This window comes from Plecotus auritus (assembly GCF_963455305.1).
Source record: "Plecotus auritus genome assembly, chromosome: 5".
Taxonomy (NCBI): Eukaryota; Metazoa; Chordata; class Mammalia; order Chiroptera; family Vespertilionidae; genus Plecotus; species Plecotus auritus.
The window spans coordinates 15917809-15936327 of record NC_137776.1 but is presented as its reverse complement, the minus strand read 5'-3'; the positions used below and the strand labels follow the sequence as shown (position 1 = coordinate 15936327).

At 43.9% G+C, this 18519-nt stretch overlaps 1 protein-coding gene across 8 annotated transcripts in view; it reads left to right on the top strand.

Annotated features, from left to right (window-relative positions):
- Positions 1-12723, top strand: part of IDH1 (isocitrate dehydrogenase (NADP(+)) 1) — a 36945-nt gene extending 24222 nt beyond the window's left edge. For 6 of the 8 annotated variants that reach the window (XM_080668057.1, XM_080668054.1, XM_080668053.1 and 3 more), the window contains exons 8-10: positions 401-541; positions 1387-1549; positions 3058-3990. In XM_080668057.1, the coding sequence (XP_080524183.1) occupies positions 401-541; positions 1387-1549; positions 3058-3148 (395 nt within the window). In that variant the 3' untranslated portion in view covers positions 3149-3990. Of the gene's footprint in view, positions 1-400; positions 542-1386; positions 1550-3057; positions 3991-12083 lie in introns of those variants that run through there. The other 2 variants (XM_080668058.1, XM_080668059.1) reach the window with 1 other exon arrangement.
- Positions 12724-18519: the final 5796 nt, after the last annotated feature.

The window sequence follows — 18519 nt, the reverse complement described above, 5'->3', positions numbered from 1 at the left end:
GGGCATCTGCATGTAAGAAAAGCAGTAATGCGCTGGGCTCTTACTCTGTGGCAGGTGCCATCCTCAGGAATAAATAAATTTCATGTTTATTCCTGCACGTAGGTGTATTTACCTAATTTGTACAACAAGCCGATGAAGTCGGTGTTTTATTATTCCCATTTTATAGGTTAGAAAACTGAGCCTCAGTAGCTAGAAAGTCACAGAACTAGGGTGGAATGCAGGCAGTCAGACCCTGAGCCCTGGAGCAGGTGCCTCCGAGATCAGTAAGTGAGGGGAAAGGACTATGATGTTTGTCTGGCTTACCGGGACCTGTGAAGATGAGGTCATTTGCTCTCATCCCTGAGCGACCCAGGGCTCTCCATGCAGTTGAAGCCAGTACTTCACGCTCTGCCACTTACAGGTTATGGCTCTCTTGGCATGATGACCAGCGTGCTGATTTGTCCAGACGGCAAGACGGTGGAAGCAGAGGCTGCCCACGGGACTGTGACACGTCACTACCGCATGCACCAGAAGGGGCAGGAGACATCTACCAATCCCATTGGTAAGACGGTGATTAACTGCTACACTGACATCCAGCCAGAGAGTGGAGATCCAAAAGGGACTCTGACGTGTTCCTTTGGCCGCCAGGTGCTTTGTGTGTAAAATCACCACCACACAGCTGACTTGTTCCCCTAACGAGAGCTGCTTTAATATGCTTCTTAAAATATACGCAATATATGCTTTTTCATCTGGAGGGATGGACAGTACACATCATAGAGGAGAATGCTATCAACAGCATTTTCCTTTTCCTCTGGGGCATTGAAATGTCACATATGGCTGAGAATCTAAGAGCCACGCAAATAGATCCTTCTAACCCAGCTCCAAGGATAGCACACATTCAAAAGAGATTACAGGTTGGGGGTTTGATCCCAAGTCAGGGCACGTACAGGAGGCAACCAATCAATGTTTCTCTCTCTCTCCCTTCCTCTCTCTAATCATATCCTCAGGTGAGGATAAGAGAGAGACAGAGCGGGGGGGATAGGGAAAGGGAAAGGGGAGGGGAGACCAATATAGACAAGAGATAGAAGAGATTGTGACATTCTGCAAATTAGTAAGTGCCTTAAGCTTCAAGCTCCTTCCACACAATGAAAATGTGCTTCCTTGCAGCTCTAACAAAACCCAAAGCATTTCCCCGACAAACATGCAGATTTTCAAAAGTTTCTATTCAGTAAAGTATTTCTAACTCTCCTAAAATTTAAAGTGCTTGAGGAGAGCATCTGATGAAGTCAGTCACCTAAATTTAAAAAACAAAAACAAAAAACAATTCTATCTTTGGGAACTGAAACATTTGGGGATATGTCTAGCCGGTATGACTGACGTGTGTGTGTTTGCTTTTTTCTCTCTCAGCTTCCATTTTTGCCTGGACCAGAGGGTTAGCCCACAGAGCTAAGCTTGATAACAACAAAGAGCTCGGCTTCTTTGCAAAGGCTTTGGAAGACGTCTGTGTTGAGACCATCGAGGCTGGCTTCATGACCAAGGACCTGGCTGCTTGTATTAAAGGTTTACCCAAGTAGGTATAAGACGCCGCGGGCTCTGTGGTCAAATGACCACTTACCCTCGCTGGGCTCAGAACATCGGTGCTTTTTGGAAGTAGATGAATTCATTACTTATCATCCAGTTCAGGGGTCAGCAGACACTATCTAAATTGTCAGACAATAAACATTTGAGGCTTTGTGAATATACAGCCTTTTCAAAGCTAAGCAGCTATTGAGCTTTGTCTCTGTGGCCTGAGAGCAGGCGCAGATAATTAGCCTCTAGAATGGGTGTGGCAACGTTTCAGTCAAACTAGGTACAAAACTAGGCTGCAGCCTGGATTGGGTCCAGGGGCCAGTGTAGTCTGCTGACCCCTGATCCAGTGGACAGCCGTTGGGTGGCAAGGTTCCATTTCATTTAACAAGGAAATTATGGACAGAAACAAAGGCACCCCTGAGGCTATTTTATTCCGCCCTCTATTTTTTCACTTTACAGATGAGAACAGTAAGCAGCACAGGGATTAGATGCTGAGTTGGTCAGAGTCTCTTCCTTAGGTATCTGTAACCAGCAGTCACATGGTCGAGGGCCCATGTATTGCCCAGGATATGTCTGAGATCATGGTAACACGTATCCAGGCTGGATTAGCTGCTAATCGGAGACTTTGTCCTCAAAGTCAGAGTTGTTTACTCTGATTCACCTCCGGAAACACTAAGTTTAACATCAATCCCATGTCCCAACTGTGTGTCTTCGGAGATCTCAGTTAGGGTCCGTATGCCCCAGGATTTACTTAGTCACTACATCTTTCTTATCTTAAAGTTGTAGCAAAAGTACAGTGCTTGGCATGTCCTTATTGGTATGGTACCTTTGTAGCCTATTTGAGTAGGCACCTCTCAGCAGGATTTTGTTGTCTTTTTGTGTTTATTTTTGGGTGTGTGTGTTTTTTTTTTAATGTTTTTATTGATTTCAGAGAAAGGAAGGGAGAGGGAGAAAGAAAGAGAAACATCAATGATGAGAGAGTACCATTGATTGGCTGCCTCCTGCATGCCCCCCACTGGGGACCAAGCCCACAACCTGGGCATGTGTCCTGACCGGGAATCAAACTGTGACCTCCTGGTTCATAGGTTGACACTCAACCACTGAGCCACACCAGCCAGGCTCTTTTTTTGTTTTTAGGTAAGACACAGAAATAAGATCATTAAAACTTTTTTTAAAGGACATATGACAGCTTGTGGGGATGTGGGTGAAAGCATGGCATGCCCCGAATGGCTTCATTCTCCCAGGCATTAAGGCATTAGTCTGAGCTAAAGCTCTGCGATCCTTTCCCCTCAAAGCCACAGGGCAGGAACCTCCTCAGAATGTATGTGGCACAGACTCAAGCTGCCCGTAGCCTGGGTTACAGTCATCAGCCCCAAACTTGTAGCTTATTAGCGTTAATTCGTTTTCTTCTAGAAGTAAACAGAATGCTACTTTAGCATTCCTAGGACGTTTTCTCTGCCTGCCACAGATCAGAGACTAAACTGTCTATTCTTTTTCTCCCTCCATCAGCGTGCAGCGTTCTGACTACTTGAATACGTTTGAGTTCATGGACAAACTCGGAGAAAACTTGAAGATAAAACTAGCTCAGGCCAAACTTTAAGGTTGTCCCTCGGCTTAGGAGGACAAGTGTTTTCTGGTAACTAGGTCCACTGGTTTACATTTTTCTGTATAACACTCAAGGGAAGGGCAAAATCAATTTTGTAATTTGTTTAGAAGTCAGAGTTTATCTTTTCTATAAGTTTACAGCCTTTTTCTTATACATGCAGTTGTGCCACTTCAAGAATGTGGCTGGGACTTTTTAAATTTAAAATTTATTTTCTACTAATAGCTTAGGAATTACTTTAGCATTGATTTCGTACCCTGTCACTTTTTCTCATGTTCCGAAATAAATGACCAAAATGAAGAGTGCTTGAATTAAACGATAGCCACAGTTTTGGTCCCTAAAAGTGTACAAAGTCGAAATTCTCTCCCTACCCCACTCTCCACGGCCTGGGCTCCGGGTGCTGTTGGTGTAACAGGTGTCCCAGCATGTGAGGTCCAGCCATACCTCAAACTTTCAAACTTGTGCAAGAATTGTAACGAAGAGCGTGGGTGCAACTAATGTGTGTTGAAGACATAGCAGTCACTTGTGTAAAGAGCTCCAACGGAATGTTTCAAAATGTTAAATGTTTTTGAGGCCACTAGAGAGTTCAGAATCCAGAATAAATACTCCCTGGGGGCTTGTCCTCTGTGCTTGTCTCCTCCTCCTGGCCTGTGGGGCCTACACGTTATGCTGCCCCGAACAGCGCCTTTTATTCAAGTGCAATAATCGAGCTCCACCTTTTTGGGATTTCTGGCCTGTTTTATTTCCTTTATGTAAATGTGATTTTTCAGAAGTTGATTGTAAACACTATTCTAGTCTGTTCTTCCTCTGAACTGTTAATTAAAATTAAGTGCCAATGACTAATCGGGTTTCTATTTCTCCAGTGTACTTTAGTTGCCTGGCACCATGCCGGGTCCCAGTCATAGGAATTTGATTTTGAAAAATCTCTGCCTTTATCCATTTTACTGTGGGGGAAAAGGGATAAGTAAATAGACAGTAAGATGTGGGTCGTACAGTGAAAAGGAAAGAAGATCAAAGATAGGACAGAAGGGGTAACTGGAATATTAGGGAGCCAGGGAAGCCTTAAGAAGGGAGGGGCATGATCAGATTTTCATTTTGAAAAATAGCCCTCTAGGCAGCTTCTATGAAGAAGGAACCATAGTGGAGGGAGGGAGAGGGGAGTGGTTGAGGAAGGAGGACCAGTTAACGAGAGGCTATTGTAGTATTTCATGTGGGAAATGATGAAGATCCGAACTGTCCTCACAGTGGCCCTGAGAATGGAGAGAATGGGGTAGATCCTGAGAAAAGAAAATTGAATCAATGGGGATTGGTGGGTCCCAGGAGATGGGATGGAGAGAAGGGAACAGGTCCGGTTTCCCCTGTCCAGCTGCAGGCCTGGAGAAAGGCTGGTCCGCACCCAGCAGTATTGGTGGATTCTGGGGGAGGAAGTTGAGGCATTGAGAGGCTCTGGTCCAGCTTCCACCACACATCAGTGGCTGTCCTGGGCCCGAACCCAGGGACTCTGATAGCTGAGCGCGGGCTCTTCTACTCCACCTGCACATTTTCAGGTTGTATTGGAAGAAGAAAGTATCACATGGAACAAAATGACCGCATTGGACTGGGTGATCCTCCAGTGGGATCACAAATGCCCTGGGAGTTGATCAGATGAGTTTTTGTGGCCACAAAGCCCTGCTCCAAATCAGATTCAGAATTTTCCCAACAACCAATGTTCTAAAATGATCAGCAAATGAACAGATGCTGACCAAAGCACCCAGAGATGGATGGTTTATTTTGTAACAGCATCAGGATCAGAGTTGTTGACCCGGAAATTGACTGATGCTCAGCACATCCCTGAAGACAGCAGGATCTGGGGGCCGAGAAGAGGAGAGTTCTAGACTTCGAAATTCTCTAAATTGCCAGCACTCTTCCTTAAGTGGAATTTTAAACAGAGTATTTAAATTTTAATCTTAGCAGTTAGAAGCTCAGCTTTGCCTAATACATACAATCCTTTGCCTAATATATACAATCCTGAGATGCTCCTGACAAGTGATTTCCCATCCTCCATTTGAATATTTCTATGATAAGAATTTTCCCCAAATTAAGGGTCTTGTCTCCTCCTGTTAAGTAGATAAGATGAGGAACTAATAGAAAAAAATATTAAGGAAGTTAGTATTTAGATAAATACTGATTTAAAATTTGTACTTTTATCACGTCCCTATTAGAAGTTTTATTTCATAGTTCCTATTTTTAACATTAGGGAAAATGTAGCATCCAAATTGTTAGTTCCTCTGGGACAAGAAACTTGAACAACTGAATTTGGATGGTATCTCAGACTCTGAAAGAGGTGAATTTTGCAAACATTGCAGCATTGTCTGTAACATTAAATTTGATATTTTAAATTTACAGAAAAATTGTAAGAATAGTATGGAAAAATCCTATCAATTTTTTTTTAACTTTTACACCATTGCTATATTCTTTTCTGTTTTCCTCTCTTCCCTGAACCATTTCAGAGTAATTTGAAGACAGTGTACCCTTTACCCCTAGATAATCCTGTGTGTATTTCCCAAGAAGAACAATGACATTCTCTTATATGACCATAACATAGTTATCAAAATGAGGAAACCGAATCCATACACTACAATATAGTTCCTATTCGCATTACAGCTGCTCCAATCATCTCTACAGCTTCTCCTCCAAGACCCGATCTAGAGTCATATGCTGCATTTAGCTGTCTATATCTCTGAAGTCTCCTTGTGTCTGAATCAGTTCCCAAGCCTTCCTTTGTCTTTCTAGACCTCGGTATTTTTGAAGAATACAGGCTAGTTATTTTGTAGAAGTCCCTCAACTTGGGATTGTCTGGTGTTTCCTTGCAATTATATTTTGAGTTTCGCATTCTTGGCAGGAGTACTGTGAAGTGATACAGTGTCCTCGGTGTATAATAGTGTGAAGAGGAAAGGTTCTAGAATGATGGTTCGTCTCAATGCTGGTGGAGTCAGCTTTGCTCATTTGGTTGAGATAGTAGTTGCCTTGCTTCTGCACTGCACATTTACTGTTCTTCCCCTGTAACCTTAGTAACGTGGGGGGCTGCTGTAAAAGTATACTGCACATCACCAAAGTTCACCCATAGTTTTAACATTCACTGGTGACTTTATAATTCCATCATACCTTCTATAGTTATTATATACATAAATATATTTAAGTATATTACATATTTATAGTCTATTTTTAGATGCATTGGATTTAAAGCTTTCACTTAATTTCTGAGTGGGAATTATTCTCTTGCTAATTCTAGAGAACAACTTCCCCATCTCTGCATTTATTTACTCATTTACGTTAGTATGGATTTAAGGTTTCTTGCTTTATTCGGTGAGTTATACTATCATGCATTTTGATGCTCAAATGGCCTCAAATTTCACCAGTGGGAAGCCATCAAGCTGGGTCCTGTCAGCATCATAACGTGAGTGTTTTGCAAGCAGTTAATTGGGTAAAGAAAGATACTATCTTGTATATTAGGCTGCCTAGTAGCAAGACCATTTTTAAGTGAGGTTTCCTCTGAGAAGGAGCTTTACATGCAGTCTTCCTTTTCTACCAATAGAACAAATTCCTCCTTGCCTTCCTTTCCAGATTAGACCCCCAAGTGGCTCAGCAGAAAGTGCTGGAGGATGCCATAAGAGACTGGGGGCTTATGTAACAAGGCAGTGCTGGCCTGAAAGGACAGATCTGAGTTAGAAGCCAATGAAGGTTCTGGAGTGTTCGGATCACCAGTTACTGATCCTTTGGAGAGATGAATAGATCTACTTTTGGTTTTGTCTAGTTTACTGTATCCATTTTACTTTACAATAAAAAGGTTAAAAACATATTAGGAAATCTGTTTTGAACCCTTTGGGCCAATCACTTTCTTCTGGATGAAATCCAAGGAATTTCTCTCCAGCGTTGGCCTACCTTCCTGAAAGCCTTTTGGTTTGCCTTTGGTAGAGGGACCCAATTCCAGTCACGTGGTCTTTAACTTTTTCAAATACAAGCGAGAAAGTGTCTCTCTGAAATGTTCCTGTGGTTTCACCTGGCTTGTACACAAGGAATTCTGAAGTAGAGATGCCTGAGGGTCTTTAGTTAGCTTTTGGGGCCTTCCTTCTCTCACTGGATGAATCCATGACACTTTGTTTTCAGGAGAATTTGGGTTGTTTAAAGCTTCCGTTTGGTTCTTGCCTGGGACTTACTCTATTCCTAGCTGGCCTTGTTTTGTTTTGCCTTGTGCATTTTTGATATGTTCAGAGACTAAGCTTCAAGGTATTTTCTAACTGAATCACATTTTCCTCTTTTCAAGCCACACAGTTTTTCTCCTACTTCTTTTCTACTTCAGGAGAGTTTCCCTACAAGGTTTTGATACTGAAAATTTCCCAAGTAAAATGTTTAAAGTACATGATAGAAACTGAAAACTTTGAATTTTTATTCTACTATTTTAGAGTTACTCTCACCTTTTTTAAAATTTCCATATTTTCTAGTTATAGTTACTCCATTTGCTAGAATTACTCAATGAAGTTTTTTTTTTTCAAACATGTTTCTATTTTTATTGTTTGAAATAGTTGGTGACTTGTGTTTTTTCCTGCAAATTAATTACCACACTTTGTACTATTCCATGAAAACCTACAACTTGGATCTTAGCCACAGTTTTTAATCTGTTTTTTCCAGCTGGATCAAATTCTTTATATGAGGGGATTTTTTTCTTATAACTTTGGACATACTTTACCCAATAAATAGATTTGAGCATGTCCTCTAATCCTGACACTTTTTGGGGATATCAGTGTTCCATAAGAGCCACAACCTCTAGATGTGGGTACTTCTTTTACAAGTCAGCTACACCAGGAACTGGAATTATACCAGTGCTAAGAGCCAGACAGCTTGGGTTCTGAGTCATTGGATTTGTTACAGTGTTCTATAAGATTCTTTACTATTATGATGGAAATGCCTTTCAGAATTTCTTTGGAGTTAGCTTGGGTCTCATTTTCCGTGAATACATTCTTTTAAAAAAAATGTTTTTTGGAAAAAATATTTTTATTCATTTCAGAGAGGAAGGGAAAGGGGGAGAGAGAGAGAAACCTCAAATGATGAGAGAGAATCACTGATCAGCTGCCTCCTGCACCCCGCCCCTGCTGGAGATTGAGCCCCCAACCCAGACATGTACTCTGATGAGGAATCGAACCATGACATCCTGGTTCATAGGTCAATGCTCAACCACTGAGCAACACCAGCCGGGCCATGAATACATTCTTCAAATGTCCTACAGCTATGGCAAGATAAGCAACATCTTTATCTGTACTATGAGTGCTTTAATCCCTGCCCTCAGATAGTTGCTGGAAAAGTATCAGGTCTGGTGTGACTGCTTCACAAACTCCCAGCAAAGCACAGGAGGAAATTTAAGATAAATCAGAGGATGGAATTTTCCTATTCACATATTTTTTCCTAGTCCAATTCTCCATTTTGGGACGTAGTTTGAGCTCACAACTTTGTTTTTCTCCAGCAATGGATTAACTAGTGATTGTGTATGCAAATTTTATCATTTGCATTGTACATGAAGCATTAATCCATTTGGATTCTCAATTGCATTTGGAATGTTTTCAAAGCTTCCCATAAGAAACAAAGACATGCTTGTGATACCTTCTCAGAGTCAAGAAGATATAAATCTTTACACTTGAAATAGTTTGCAGGTGGTTATTTTTAGTATTTTTTTTTTAAAATATATTTTATTGATTTTTTTACAGAGAGGAAGGGAGAGGGATAGAGAGCTAGAAACATCGATGAGAGAAAAACATCGATCAGCTGCCTCCTGCACACCTCCTACTGGGGATGTGCCCGCAACCAAGGTACATGCCCTTGACCGGAATCGAACCCGGGACCTTTCAGTCCGCAGGCTGACGCTCTATCCACTGAGCCAAACCGGTTTCAGCTGCAGGTGGTTATTTTAATTGCATAAAGTGTCAGAAACCTTCAAGGTATAGCAGGCCACTATCCTATATAATAAAAGCCTAATATGCTAAGTGTCCAGTCAGTCGGTCATTCATTCAATCAATCAAAGCATAATATGCTAATGATATACTAAGGCCGCTCAACCACTAGCTCTGATCACCAGGGGGCAGACCCTCCAACTGGTAGGTTAGCTTGCTGCTGGGGTCCAACCAATTGGGACTGAGCGAGATGGGCCAGACCCGCCTTGGAGCCCTCCCACAGTCCCTCCCCAGCTGGCCAACCTCCCGTGTCCCTCCCTGGCCCCAATCGTGCACCTGTGGGAGTCCCTCCGCCTAGCCTGCACTCTCTCGCAATCCGGGACCCCTCAGGGGATGTCGGAGAGCTGGTTTCAGCCTGATCCTACTCAACGCAGGAGCTGCCCCCTGGTGGTCACCGCTCAGCCTGAAGCCAAGCTCACAGCTGACTAGTGCAGCAGCCTCTCCTGCCTCCATGGCAATGCTAAGGATTTCCAACTGATGGCTTAGGCCTGATTCCCAGACATCAAACATCAGCTGGACATCTCCTGAGGGCTCCTGGACTGCGAGAGGGCGCAGGCCGGACTGAGGAACTCCCCCCGCCCCCCCCCCCCCCCCAGTACACGAATTTCATGCAACGAGCCTCTAGTTTTGCCTATAAATGGCATAGTGGAAATCAAGTCAATGGGTTTATCTTTTATGTAGCTAATATCATGTGTGTTTTTTAATATAAAGTTCACTGGGTTCAAAGCCATAGAATAAAACCATGAAGACACTGCTTTAACCATGAGGTAATCTGAATCTTGCAATAGATGTTATCATACACTACTAAGAAAAATCTGTCAAAAGCCAATGATGAGCCCTAACTGATTTGGCTCAGTGGATGGAGCATCAGCCTACGGACTGAAGGGTCCCAGGTTCGATTCCATTCAAGGGCATGTACCTTGGTTGCAGGCACATTCCCAGTAGGGGGCGTGCAGGAGGCAGCTGATCGATGTGTCTCTCTCATTGATGTTTCTAACTCTCTATCCCTCTCCCTTCCTCTCTGTAAAAAATCAATAAAATATATTTTAAAATAAATAAATAAAAAGTATATTTTTTTAAAAAGCCAGTGATGAGAAGAAAATCTTGAAAGCAGCAAGAGAGAAGCTACTTATCATGTATAAGAGATCCTCAATAAAATTAACTGCTGATTTCTCATCAGAAACCATGGAGTCCATGAAGCAGTGGGATGATACATTCATATTGCTAGGCAAGATGAGGGGCTGGGGAGTAAAACAGCCCAGAAACACTTAGTTGAATCTATATGCAAGAATGTGTGTTTTTTTTTCCACATTGTTTCTCCCAATTCTGAACCCATAGACTCTCTCAAATACTTAAAAGGGGCTTGTTGCCCTGTCTGGTTTGGCTCAGTGGATAGAGCGTCGGCCTACAGAATCAAGGGTCCCAGGTTCGATTCCGGTCAAGCGCATGTACCTTGGTTGCGGGCACATCCCCAGTGGGAGGTGTGCAGGAGGCAGCTGATCGATGTTTCTCTCCCATCGATGTTTCTAACTCTCTATCCCTCTCCCTTCCTCTCTGTAAAAAATCAATCATATATATATATATATATATATATATATATATATATATATATTTGTTTTTTTAAAGGGCTTGTTGTCACTGTCATTCTTTAGACACTGCAGTAGTGGGGTCAGGATAGAGGCAAGGACAGCTGTGTCTCTTTGTAAACTGGGGTCATTTGCAAGGCAGGAATTCTTGATTCTCTAGCTGCTGCGATATTTGTCCTAGTTTTCAGGCAACTCCGTGATATTTTCCCCAGAATCTATTGGATAAAATGCAAATTTGCACTCAAAGCCACGTTGGATGTGAAGACCTTAATAATAAAGGCCTTCAGGAAATATATCATCATTAGAGGCCTGGTGCACGAAATTCGTGCATGGGGGGGGGGGGTCCCTCAGCCCAGCCTGCACCCTCTCCAATCTGTGACCCCTTGGGGGATGTCCAACCACCCATTTAGGCCCGATCCCACTGGGATCCACCGGGATCGGGCCTAAATGGGCGGTTGGACATCCCTCTCACAATCCAGGACTACTGGCTCCCAACTGCCCTCCCCTGCAGGTGTGGTCCCCCCCAACTGCCCTACCCTGCAGGCCTGGTCCCCCCCTCAACTGCCCTCCACCTCAGGTCTGGTCCCTCCCAACTGCTCTCCCCTGCGGGCCTGCCCCTGCCACAACTGCCCGCCCACTGCTGGCCCGGTCACCCCTAACTGCCCTCCCTGCTGGCCTGATCGCCCACAACTGCCCTCCCCTGCAGGCCTGGTCCCCCCCAACTGCTCTCCCTTGCAGGCCTGGTACCCCCAAACTGCCTTCCCCTGCTGGCCTGGTCCCACCCAACTGCCCTCTCCTGCAGACTTGGTCCCCCCCAACTGCCCTCCCCTGCTGGCCTGGTCTCCCCCAACTGCCCTCCTCTGCTGGCCCGGTCACTCCTAACTGCCCTCCCTGCTGGCCTGATCGCCCACAACTGCCCTCTCCTGCAGGCTTGGTCTCCCCCAACTGCTCTCCCCTGCAGGCCTGGTCCCCCCCCCCCAACTGCTCTCCCCTGCAGGCCTGGTCACCCCCAACTGCCCTCCTCTGCTGGCCTGGTCAACCTTAACTTCCCACAACTGCCCTCCCCTGCAGGCTATCTTGTGGCAGCCATCTTGTGTCCACATGGGGACAGCCATCTTGTGTCTTGGTGTGATGGTCAATTTGCATATTACTCTTTTATTAAATAGGATAATATTATTACAGCTGCAGCAGGAAGACATAGTGAGCCAGGTTATGTTTTACTGTTATTTTATGATAACTCAGAGTTCACATTGATGATGCAGAAATTGTTTCATCGTGTGTATGTGTGTGTGTATTTAGACCTCTGCTTTTTCCCTCAGCATCCCCATCCCACACATCAATTTTCTCTTGTTTCTTTTTGTCTAGGGATTATTACAGACAAGGTTGACTGTGCTGAGTTAGCCATTGTGAATCCAGATTCCAAGGCAACCTCCAAAGGAAACGTACAGATCCGGGGCAAGAACTGGAACCTAAGGGTTAATGATTGGGCATCTTCCAAAGTCTGAAGTTCTAAGTGTTTTTCCAGCACTGCCTGGGGGCTTCTATTGCAGCAGCACATCCCTGCCCTGCCAGGCAGCCAGGCAGCCACACTGAGCACCTCCCCTGGGCCTCTGATGAGGCACTGGTCCTTGAGGGAAATTCAGACCCCTTGGGGGTGGTCTCAGGACCCCAGGCTCTTCCTCAGCAATTCTGCTTTCCTCCTGCAGATTCGTCCTTCCAAAGATGGTCTGCTGGCCCAACCCATAGGGACGCTGACAATAACTATGTGGTCCAGAGTTTAAGAGTAGGGTGATAGCTGGGCCGGCATGGCTCAGTGGTTGAGCATTGATCTATGAACCAGGAAGTCACGGATCAGTTCCTGGTCAGGGCACATGCCTGGGTTGTGGGCTCGATCCCCAGTGTGGGGCGTGAAGGAGGCAGCCAATCAATGATTCTCTCTCATCATTGATGTTTCTATCTTTCTCTCCCTCTCCGTTCCTCTCTGAAATCAATAAAAATATATTTTAAAAAAGAGTGGAGTGATAAAGGATAATTTAAAATATATAAATAACTGGTATAATAAAAAGGGGGCCTTAATTTGATTTAGTGCACTTTGTGCTAAAACTAGGGGGAAAATAAAGAAATAATGTCTTTTATAAAGCTATGTATTACACAATAGACTTCCAAAATAGCTCAAGTGTTGTTTGAACAACAGATGTTTTTCATAAAAGAATGTTCTTTGACTGCAAGCAGGAGATTAGTACCCACAAATACTTTTAGCTCTGAAGGCTTTTACCCACACAGGAGAAAAAAGTTACTCCCTCTGGGGTTGAGAGGGAGGGGATAACTTAGTAGAACCATCATTTATATTTAGAATGTACATTTACCCCATGGGCAAACCAGAGGACAGAGGTCACCCAAGGATGTGCTCAATATAGAAGTCACTCTATTGCCAAGTTCTAGTGCTCACTCACAGTCTCTGGGGATAAGAAGAGATGAGTCACTTAGTGACATTTTGGAATTGACCCAGAGCTAAATGGGCTATTTCATATCTTGTTTGTCCTTTGATTATAGTTTAGATACACAATAATAATAATTGCAGCTGCCCTGGCTGATGTGGCTCAGTTGGTTGAAGCATCGTCCCATACACCAAAAAGTTGCAGGTTCGATTCCTGGTCAGGGTGCGTGCGGGAGGCAACCAATCGGTGTTTCTCTCTCTAAAAAAAAAAAAAAAAATCAATAATAATAATTGTAGCTAACGTTTATTAGCCTCATATAAACACTGACGTTGATTTTTAACTTGATTGCTTACTTCATGCACGTTGGGGTGCCAGTTCCATTATTTCTTTCATGTCACACATGAAGTGGGGCACAGAGGTACCCAGATCACAATGATGGTGCTCTGGTCATCTGTTGTTGCTTAATGGCTTAAGGGCTTCAAACAGCAATAATGACTTTATGGTTCTTGACATTGGGCTCATCGAGGCAGTTCTCACATAGTGATTCTCACAAGCAGATAATGGCTATGGCTGGAGCCATCTTGAATGTTTCCTTACTCATATATCGGCTGGCTGGGGCCCCACGTGGCACTGTCACCCCAGAACCCCACACATGACCTTTCCATGTGGCCTGGACTTCGTTGCATCACAGCTGGACTCCAAAAGCAAGCATCCCAGGAACAGGTAAAAGCTGTATCACCTTTTAAAAAACAAAACAAAACAAATTTTACTTTGAGTTCATTATAGACTAACAGGAAGTTGCTAATATAGTAATAGAACGCTTCACTCAGCTTCTCCCAGTGGTGAGATCAATATAACTGTAGACCAATATCATACCAGAAATTGACATTTGCACAATACTATTAACTAGACTATGAACTTACTCTGTTTTACATGCACTTACTTGTGTGTGTTCTATGCAATTTGATTCCATGTTAAGATGCATGTAAGCACCACCACAATCATCATACAAAACTGTCCCATAAAGGGACTCCCTTGTGCTATCCTTTAATAGTAACACCCACCTTCCCTACCCCCATACCTGTCCCCTGACAACACTGACCTGTTCTCCATCTCTATATTTTATTATTTCTAGAATGTTAAATAAACAGAGTCATACATAGTAAGTAACCTTTTGAGATTGGCTTTTTTTCACTACACAAAATGCCCTTTAGATAAATCCAACTATGCAGATGTTATTTGATTAAGTCCTTGGCAAACAGGACTTAGCCAAGGGAATAGAGGGTGAAAAGAGAGAGTAGGCCAGCAGTGATCCTGGATGTGGGCAGTTTCCATGGCTTATAGATACATCACTCCAATCCCTTGTGGTGATTAATGGTTCTAAGCAAACACTTAACCCTGCATTCACAATGTTGCATTCTTTTTCTTAAATTTTATGAAATTCAATTTGTATAAATTTCAGGCTCAACAAAACCTGATGGAACCTCCTGGGTGCAATATAAATGTAATGTGGAGGCAACAACTCATCTATAAAAATCCAAATCTAGAGTTTTGTTGTCACTCATAGAACAGCTGAGATATCAAGTCCCCGAGAGACTTGGTGGATGGAAAGGAGTGGAAATGAAGCCAAAGTGGTATTGATAACAGACACCCAGGCCTAGATGGGCCAGAATAACAAACTGCCTCTGTCCAGGGGCATGGAGGAGACTCACTTACAGGCTATGGTTAGGAGTCTAGACATTTTTCTAAGAGCAACTGGAAACCACCAGCAAGCTTTAAGCAAAAGAGGAAGTGTTTACTACTATGATAAGGAGACCAGTGCCAGAATGGGGGTTGCTTTCACCAAGGTAATGGTTCTTCGGGATTTCCACTGTGTCCACAGACATCAAATAGAATCACCCTAAGTGTGTAAGGGGTCAGAGGTTCACTGGCTTCCCCAGAAATCCTTGCTTGGCCAGTTGACCCCTGGTCTGCAGCCAAGTGCTATAAAAACCCTGAGGGAGGTGGATTTCTCATATCCTCTCTGCTTTCTGATTAATCATTTAGATGGGAAACTGAATCCTACTCAGGTTTAAAAAAAAAAAAGTGAACTCCAGGTCAGAATCACAATCTTGTCCCAAATATATGACTTTTTCCCCCTCCTGGCTGGGGCATTGGGGGTGTATTTAAAAAACAAATTATTTTCATTCAGTCACCGTTTCCTAGCAACCACACACACACACAAAAAATCTGCTTTCCTGCATGTGAGCGCACCAGTCTGAGCAGATGCCCCCAGAAGCAGGGAGAGAACAAAAGCAAAGGAAATCGGTCTCCTTCGGTGAGAGACTCTGAAAGGGGACTTTGTTAAGAGCCCGGCATCTCATAGAACGCACTCTGAGAGACCCGCACCATCGCTGTAGGGGTGCAGAGGCGGGGGCCTGAAGGGAGTGTGCAGATGTTCTTCGGGGCATGATATTTCTAGAGAATATGGGGGCTGTGCCTTCGGGGGGGTTTTAATGAAGCAGCTAACGCCTGAGACCCCTGACATCTTTCCAGTAGCTCTTCTGTGTGTGTTCCCAGCGTTATTTTTGTTAAAGCTCTATGGACAGATAAGAAGGGTGAATTCAAATCTGAACTGAATAGGGTCTCTACAAATGTCCCTCTTTCAACCAGGCGTAGCTGCTCCACGCACATCAGTCACTGGACTCTGCAGCTGGAAGGGCCCTCTCTGACCATTCCTGCCTCTCTTATGGAGGAGGAAGCACAGACACAGGGCGGAGAGTCCACGTACCCAAGGTGACACAGTTAGCTGGTAGCCTCCCAGGTCTGCGTAGTGGGAGATGCTCATATTTTAAAGATTTATACCTTTGCATAGTATGCTACATTGAATGGCAGTGGAAGGTAGGTCTAAGGGAAAGCTGTCACAGCAACTAAGACATGCAAATCTATAAATTGTAAGTCTGAAATTCAAAGGACTGGCTCAGGATGACAAAACAAAATAGGTTAAAACAAATGCTAAGTCTTTTGCTTTTTAAAAAGGCACAGCCCTAGCTGGTTTGGCTCAGTGAATAGAGCCTTGGCCTGAGGACTGAAGAGTCCCAGGTTCGATTCTGGTCAAGGGCACATGCCCAGGTTGCAGGCTTAAACCCAAGCAGGAGGCAGCCAATCAATGATTCATTGATGTTTCTATCTCTCTCCCTCTTCCTTCCTCTCTGAAATCAATAAAAAAATACATATATTTTTAAAAAGTCGTGGAAGCTAAGTCATCCCACCCCACCTACCCCATCCCTACCTCCTATACCACACACACACACACACACACACACACACACACACACACACACTCAGGGAACTGAGGTAGGACAATGTTTTTACAACTTATTGAATTAGAAGAAGGCTAGCCTTTGTGGAGTTGTACAATGTAGGGCAAAAGGTTAACCAGGCTCATCATTTTTTCAGACAACACCTGCGCCTGGGGTGCAGAAGAGCCAAGAAGCTCGGCCATGGCCACACCAGTCGGTGGTGCAGGAGACACTACATCCCAGCGTCTGGCCCAGGTCCAGAGCTTTTCGTTCTCTAGGCCCTGAGGCCACCTCTCTGGCTTGCAGCGTCCTCTCTGGATGTACTCTCCTGCAGAGATGACATTACTGTCTTTATCATTAATTCATCTCCAATGGGATGCTCCTTTCTTCCCCCCTTTCACCTTCTCCACATCTCATCCAAGGCAGATGCAGCAGCAGCAAGAATGGTCCGAAAGAATTAAATTGGTCTGGTGAAGAACTCACTTAAACCAGGGGCATCCTGTTTCCTTTGTGCTTATTGTCAAAAGCTGAATCCAATGAAGCTTAATGTTTATGTTATCAGCCAAACCGCACCAGAATGTTACCGGCAGTTTGATCTCGATCTCGCTTCAGCGAGATCTCCGTATTTGAGAATTAGTTAAGAAAGAATTCAGAGCCAAGACTCAAACTATAAGAGAAAGTTTGTTTAGAAAGTAACAGAGGTAGAATAAGTGAGCTGTAGAAGAAATGGGCTCAGGAAACAAGTTACAGAGACCAAAGAAGGCACCTCCTCTGGAGCTGAAATACAACTGAGGACTACATGTAGTTGATGAGGTCAGAATCTCATTGTCCTGGAGGCTGAATGACGAAGGGCTGTTCTCTGGCCCCATTGTATGTTCCTCTCCAAAGGGGTCTAACCCACATGACTAGCAACATGCCAGGGGAGGAGAGGCCAGGAGAGGATCTGAACCATATAACCAGTGATTTGAAAGGTCAGGGTGTCTAAACCGCATGACCAGTGATATGCTGGGGAAGGAAGGGTTACCCTGGGGGTCAGGTTCTTGTTTTCCCAGTTTTGACCATTGCTAGGCACCCATGGCTTTCCGCCCTGGTGATGTTCTGTACCTGGCCCCTCGTCCTTGCTCTGCTTGTGTCTGTCTAACTGTCTACCACATTTACATCCTACAATTTAATTGTTGTTGTTTTGTTAATCCTCACCTAAGGATATTTTTTTCCATTGATTTTTAGACAGAGTGGAAGGGAGCAAGGAGGGGAGACAGAGAGAAAAATCGATGTGAGAGAGACACGATTGGTTGCCTCCCATACATGCCCTGACTGGGGCTGGGGCTTGACCCTGCAACCGAGGTATGTGCCTTTAATTGGAATCGAACCTGGGACCTTTCAATCCATGGGCTGACATTCCAACCACTGAGCCAACCGGTTAGGGCAGTGGTTGGCAAACTCATTAGTCAACAGAGCAGCAAACCGCGAGCCGCGGTTTGCCGACCACTGGGTTAGGGCATGCTACAATTTTTTATAAAAAGGTTTCTAAGGTTTTTTCCCCAACATTTTTATAGTAGTGGTTTAAAAACATGTGCATAATTTCAAAAGTACAGAATGTAACATAATAAATATCCATAAACCTATAATCAACCAAGATTAACATTTTTATTATTAGTCAGAGTTCTCCAGAGAAACAAAACCAACAGCAAATATACATAGAGATTTAGTTTAAGGAATTGGCTCACATGACTGTGGTTGCCTGGCCAGTCCAAAATCTGATGGGGAGGCTAGCAGGCTGAAGACTAGAGAGGAGTTGCAATTCAAGTCCAAAGGCTGTCTGCTGGCAAAATTCCTTCTTGCTTGGGAGAGGTCAGTCTTCGTTTTTTTTAAGGCCTTCAACTGATTGAATGCGGCCCACCCACATAATGGAGAGTAATCTGAGTCACTCAAGTCCACTGACTTAAATGTTAATATCCATAAAGCACCTTCATAGAAACACCCAGAATAATGTTTGACCAAATATCTGAGCACAATGGCCCAGCCAAGTTGCTATATTAAATTGATCATCACAATCTACTTTAAATCTTGTTTAGGAAATAA